The sequence below is a fragment of the Sesamum indicum genome, linkage group LG11, assembly GCF_000512975.1.
Source record: "Sesamum indicum cultivar Zhongzhi No. 13 linkage group LG11, S_indicum_v1.0, whole genome shotgun sequence".
NCBI classification, from domain to species: domain Eukaryota; kingdom Viridiplantae; phylum Streptophyta; class Magnoliopsida; order Lamiales; family Pedaliaceae; genus Sesamum; species Sesamum indicum.
In genome coordinates, this window is record NC_026155.1 from 14496786 (window position 1) to 14503024 (window position 6239).

Below are 6239 nucleotides of genomic sequence, written 5' to 3' on the forward strand. Positions count from 1 at the left end.
GTTCATGCCGCGACAGTGGAAAACAATGGAGGTCTGGAAGCAGATGCTGACACATCATTCGAGTTGTTCAGGGATACTGATGAGCTGGCCGATGAGTATAACTACGATTATGATGATTATGTTGATGAAGCGATGTGGGGAGACGAGGAATGGACTGAAGCACAACATGAGAAATTAGAAGATTATGTTCACATAGATGCACATGTCTTGTGCACGCCGGTAAGTATTCTGATGTATGGAGCTTTCTTATCCACTCCTTGTTGGTTTGAACTGATTCTGATTCTGATTCTAATTCTCTGCAGATCATAGCAGACATAGATAATGATGGTGTCATGGAGATGGTTGTTGCGGTTTCTTACTTCTTTGACCACACGTAAGTTCTTTCCTATGAGAAAATTATCTCACTTACTTTTAGGTATCTCCATATCTGATCCCAGTGTCAACGTTCTAAGCAACAGAAATGTCATTTGGACCACTGTATTGTTGCTATGCTCGCTTTGGAGCATTGGCATGTATTTTAGTACATTGTCATCTATTTTGTGCTTCATTGTAAGTTTCAATGTGAATGCTGTTACTTTTCTTTCCTACTTTGATCAACTTTAGTGTCAAGAGCTGTCAATACATTATACTAAATATTCAAAATGTTGGAACTTCTCTGAAATACAGATTGATGTATGTATGAGATTTGAGTATCTAGTGCTACGTGCTGATACTTTGTAAATTGGAAGAAAAACTGGGCTGCTTTGGCTATATATTTGTGTTTTTAGTGAACCACAAGTAGCAAAACTGCCTGATCTTTTAGCTAATAAATAGGTAGTTTGCAGGTATTATGACAATCCAGAGCATCTGAAGGAACTTGGTGGTATTGATATTGGAAAATATGTTGCTGGTGGTATTGTTGTTTTCAACCTTGACACAAAGCAAGTTAAATGGACTGCTCAACTAGATCTGAGTACAGATACGGGAGATTTCCGTGCTTACATATATTCTTCTCCTACAGTAGCTGATTTGGATGGTGATGGGAATTTTGACATTTTGGTTGGCACTTCTTTTGGCTTGTTCTATGTCTTGGACCACAAAGGTATATATTCTCCTAATATCATTACATGCATTCTTCCTGTGTGCTTACATGGTTTAGCAATATGTCATGTCCAAAATGTGTTCTGGGGTAGATATTTTGTGCTTCTAATTTATGACACACAGTAAAGCTAAGTTTTCTGTCTTCTTTCTGATTAAGTGAAGAAAATTTCATGAAGTACATCATACAATCTGCACAAAGGACCATTTTGGTTTGCTGCGAATGGCTAATGGGTAACTGAATTCCTTGTTTGGCACATGGTATGTATGAAATAGAAAGACTATTTTGGCAAGAAGTTATTCTCAGAAAACAATGTGCAACTGTGTAATTTGATCTTTGCATGTCTATAGTTGTAGTTAGATGCCATGAGGAGTTTCGCTTGGATTCTTTATATATTGTTATTGTACTTACTGTTGCTAATTTGCTGATTCAGGCAAAACAAGGGAGAAGTTTCCGCTTGAAATGGCTGAAATTCAAGGAGCAGTAGTTGCAGCTGATATCAATGATGATGGAAAGATAGAACTAGTTACTGCTGATGCCCATGGAAATATTGCTGCTTGGACTCCACAAGGAAAAGAAATTTGGGAAACACATGTTAAGAGCCTTGTTCCACAGGTAATCAACAATATCTTGATGCCTATAGGGTTGAATCGAGTTATATGGTCTATAACATGTGAGCAATTACTTCTTTTTGGCAGAGTCCCAGCATTGGGGATATAGATGGGGATGGTCATACTGACATAGTTGTTCCAACACTATCTGGAAACATATATGTTCTTAGTGGCAAGGATGGATCACTTGTTCGGCCCTATCCTTATAGAACGCATGGTAGAGTAATGAATCAAGTTCTTCTGGTTGACTTGAACAAACGTGGGGAGAAAAAGAAGGGACTCACAATTGCTACCACATCATTTGATGGGTATTTATACCTCATAGATGGACCCACATCATGTGCTGATGTTGTAGATATTGGAGAAACATCGTAAGCCGATTTGAAATCCTTCGAATAATTAGCCATTCTATGAACTGCTGCAATTTCTCTGCTCACTAAAAAGTCTGTTATTCAACGACAGATACAGCATGGTTTTGGCGGACAATGTAGACGGCGGGGATGATCTGGACCTCATAGTGACCACCATGAATGGCAATGTGTTTTGTTTTTCAACTCCTTCGCCGCATCATCCTCTCAAGGAAGGATATTACTGAACAATTTCATTTGCTTTTCACTTGTTCATTGTCACTTTTCTTACAAATCTTATAATTCCAGGCCTGGAGATCACCGAGTCAAGGGAGAAACAATGTAGCACACCGTTATAATCGTCAAGGAATTTATGTTACTCCATCATCACGTGCTTTCCGAGATGAAGAAGGGAAGAACTTTTGGGTTGAAGTGGAAATTCTAGACAGATACAGGTTTCCATCTGGCTCCCAAGCACCTTATAATGTCACGGTAATGCACTATTATGGTAATCAATTTTTTATCTTTAGATATTTTTACTATGTCCTCTTCTTCTCAGTGTTTCTTCTTTGTAATCATAGGTAAGTTTGTTGGTTCCTGGTAATTACCAAGGAGAGAGAACAATTAAGCAAAACCACATCTTTGATCATGCTGGGACACATCGGATTAAAATTCCGACAGTAGGAGTAAGAACTGCTGGGACTGTATTGGTGGAGATGGTTGACAAGAATGGACTCTATTTTTCAGATGACTTCTCCCTTACCTTCCACATGTATTACTATAAACTGCTGAAATGGCTTCTTGTCCTTCCAATGCTTGGAATGTTTGGTATTCTCGTCATCCTTCGTCCCCAAGAGGGCATGCCACTGCCATCATTTTCACGGAATACGGACTTGTGATTTAGAGCTGATTAGTTTGAAGCTGACATACATATTCGGCATCAATTAGAAAGATCTCCAACTGCAGTTCGCTGATCTCGTCAGACAGTCGATGGATCTGTTGCAGATAGTTTGTCATGGTATTCGAGGTGAAGCTTAAATTAAATTATCCACATTTTTGTTTCAAAGCCAAATTTGCCTGCGAGAAGCCTGGGATTCAATTGCAAAAATAGAAGTGGCAATGATGTGACTCTGTACATGTCTTCCCTCCTTTGCCTGGCCCAGAGCTATTCAATTCTGTTATCCTTTGTTAGGCATTTTGCAGAAAGGCTGATGTATTGGTGCAATATAAATTTGATTTTACCTCAGCTTGTTCTGGGCTATTTTGTGGAGAGATCTCTTCTTTTTGGCCTCTTTTCTTGCGCATTTATTAGTTAAATTAATTACTTGGTTCCACACAATACAGACTTAATTGTTTTGATGCCCTCGAAGGTCTGAGGACCCTATTTATTTGTGACAACATCCATTTGATGGGCAGTTGCAAATTTGAGAATAAGCAGATCAGGTTAACTGGTTAACAATGTAACCTAAACGAACTGGGCATATGTGCATCAGTTACCAGATACTCCTAAAAGAAGGTTGCTTTTCAACAAAAAGAACAATCTTTGCTCTTTTCACCCCAAAATGGAGAATAACATCCCACCAACCCCCGCCAAGTAAGATCAGGAATCAGTAGCGTTTGCCTTTTCTCTCCCTCCAATTAAAGCTTCTTTACGCAAAACTTTGCCAAGACTAAGAGTCCCATCAAGCTCAAAACATTGGAAAAGGTTTTAGTGTTGGCAGAAAAGTGTGTCTAATAACCCGTGCACCTATAGAATGGGGCGGTGGCGAGCAAAAGATAGGATTGGGCAATTCAACATGTGTTCGAAAAATTGGTACTCCCAAGTTAGGGAGACAAAGTGAGAGATCAAACGAAAGTACCACACAAATTGCTTGCTTCTTGCCAACTGATGGTAAAGTCCAGAGATGTCACCCAAACTCACAATTTCTGAACACACGAACCTCTCAGTGACCGTTATTTTTGTTCAGACACGTATTTTGCAGTAAGTAGTCGCCCGAACAGCAGAGACGAGAACAGGTCAGTAGAAACTATACTATTACTACCCCAAACTCGAAAAACTCAAAAGCATGTACAATGTTAAAGTCGACTGATCCCAAGAGGAGGCTTTGCCGTTCGCCATATTCATAAATAGACCAAATTCCAGCAGACAGGCAACTATCCTACAAGGCAAGATATCCAAGTTGCAGAAGCCATGATTGTAAGAAGCTTGAACCAGATTATACAACGACAGATTTGAACAGAATTCAAGAAAGAATCTCAATGACAAGAAAGTTGTGCACATGTCATTAGAACTATGTCTTAAGAAGAAGTACAAAATCATAAGAAGCACTCAAAACACGAGTATCAGTATGCTTGCAATATAGGCCTCTTACCAAGCCTCTTGATTTCTCTATCCATTTGACCAGTAAGCATCAATCCAAACATTTTGAAATCACATAGTAGAGACCAAAAGGGGTGCCCAAAAGTTGCAGGAACATTCCCTTCAACAAAGAAATGGCTATACCAAGCGAAGCCATACCCAATTACCGGCACCAATATCACAAACCACCAATTGAACAGCACTGAGTACACCAACCACAAAATACTGCAAAGGGTCCCTGCAAAATGCCAACGCCTTGTTGCTGGTTTCGAGTGCTGGTTCATGTAAAACGGCCAAAACTCCTCCATGCTCCTGAAATTCATGTCTTTCGAGCAATCTGAACTGAGCCCAGATCGATACTATGTTAAATTTGAATCTTGATAGGAAAACAGACAAATTCAACAACAAACCCAGATCAGAAAATCTTGATTCTTGAGTTCTTAAACCTCTGACCTCTATAAACACCCCAAATCGCTACTGGGCTTGATCAAATTTTCTTAACAATCAGATCCAACACTGAATTTCCAGGGGTTTCCCCAGCCGGCCGCCCAGATCACTAATCATCAAATTCTGCCAAATAAAAGTCTGAAAAGTAAGAAAAGGAAGATGGAAGCAGACTTAATCAACGAAGAAAAATAAACGACAGAGTTGGGTGATGAAGGGTAGATTGTAGCTATCTGAATCTCTAGTCTCTGTTGATGAACAGGAGAAAATGGTTCGATGGTCTAATTTAACTGTAGTATATTTTCGAGATATGTGATGGGAGGAGCTTGCAGAAAATCAATCATTGGCCCCTCCTCTTTGTTTCTTTCACAAACCTATTCTTTTGTTATTTGTCCCTTTGTTGCTAGCAATTTTTATACAAATTCTTTTCGGCCTTGGATCACAGATCAGCAGCAATTTGCATTGTTCCTAAATTTCTGCTTCCAGATTTTACACTAAAAACTAAAACAAGAAAAATGCATTTATTGTTTTTTGCTAGAATATTCCTCTGTCCGGACTAAGCCCAAGTCTTTCCGTATAACTATTTTTGACAAATTACATTGGTATCCTCAAATTAGCTCAAAATGCACAAGCATCTTTTATCTTTTATAAAATTAGAACTATATTCTTGAGGGATGGTAACGTAATGTTTTTTAAGGATGTTTATGTAAGCTTTGCTTTTGGAGATGGAGCATAATTGTAATTATAATTATAACGTCAAAAGATATATTTTATAAAAAACAGATGATATTTGTGTATTTTGGCCCAATAATAATACAATTTACCTTTTTTCTTCTTAATATAAATTTGGCTTTGGGTTTATAACCACAGGGGAATTCGGTGCAGCCCGTTTGATATATTCTCAGATAATAATTCTTGAATCCACCCACATTATTTTCATTATTTACAAATTTTAGGGGAGGTACGGATGTAATTTTTAAAATAATGAAGAGAATTTTGCAATTTGGTCAAACTTTGGGGATTATAAATGTAATTATGCTGCCAATTGTTCAGCGATTATTACAATCTATCTAATGCATTAGTTCTTTTTTTATGTGAGAACGAAATATTTCTCTATTCACAAACTAAACAGGAAACATTTGACAATTACAGAGGAGACACAAAAATAACATAGAAGACACTTGTATATTCTTTTGATGTGAAACAAGTGCTACACTGTGAAGCTACAGTTAATAATCTTTGGGGAGAAGAAAAAGTAAGAACAGTATTGGATATTCAATGCATATACATCTCCTTCCCCGCTTTTCCAACCATAATGTTTTATTAACTGTAGATTCACATGGGAGCCCGTGCTAATTTACCCTTTATTATTTCTTGATCATGTAAAAACCGGCGTAATT

At 38.1% G+C, this 6239-nt stretch overlaps 2 protein-coding genes across 3 annotated transcripts in view; one reads left to right on the forward strand and one right to left on the reverse strand.

Moving 5' to 3' along the window:
• LOC105174535 (protein DEFECTIVE IN EXINE FORMATION 1) overlaps window positions 1–3327 on the forward strand; it is a 6358-nt gene extending 3031 nt beyond the window's left edge. The window contains 8 exon segments of the mRNA XM_011096666.2: window positions 1–219; window positions 303–373; window positions 825–1081; window positions 1512–1693; window positions 1777–2060; window positions 2152–2269; window positions 2346–2528; window positions 2618–3327. The exon segment at window positions 1–219 is cut by the window's left edge and continues 10 nt beyond it. Of these exon segments, the coding sequence (XP_011094968.1) occupies window positions 1–219; window positions 303–373; window positions 825–1081; window positions 1512–1693; window positions 1777–2060; window positions 2152–2269; window positions 2346–2528; window positions 2618–2935 (1632 nt within the window). The 3' untranslated portion in view covers window positions 2936–3327.
• LOC105174534 lies at window positions 4009–5251 on the reverse strand. 2 transcript variants are annotated; one of them, XM_011096664.2, is made up of 2 exons: window positions 4849–5251; window positions 4009–4737 (listed from the first exon to the last, which is right to left on the reverse strand). In XM_011096664.2, exon 2 carries the CDS (start codon window positions 4716–4718, stop codon window positions 4380–4382), a length of 339 nt encoding a protein of 112 aa, XP_011094966.1. In that variant the 5' UTR covers window positions 4719–4737; window positions 4849–5251; the 3' UTR covers window positions 4009–4379. The 2 variants fall into 2 exon arrangements, with proteins under 2 accessions (XP_011094966.1, XP_011094967.1); XM_011096665.2 differs by having other exon boundaries at window positions 4009–4732; window positions 4849–5250.

Excerpts from the sequence above, each read along its gene's own strand:
- LOC105174534 (XM_011096664.2), bottom strand. The coding sequence starts at position 4,718 with ATGAATTTCAGGAGCATGGAGGAGTTTTGGCCGTTTTACATGAACCAG.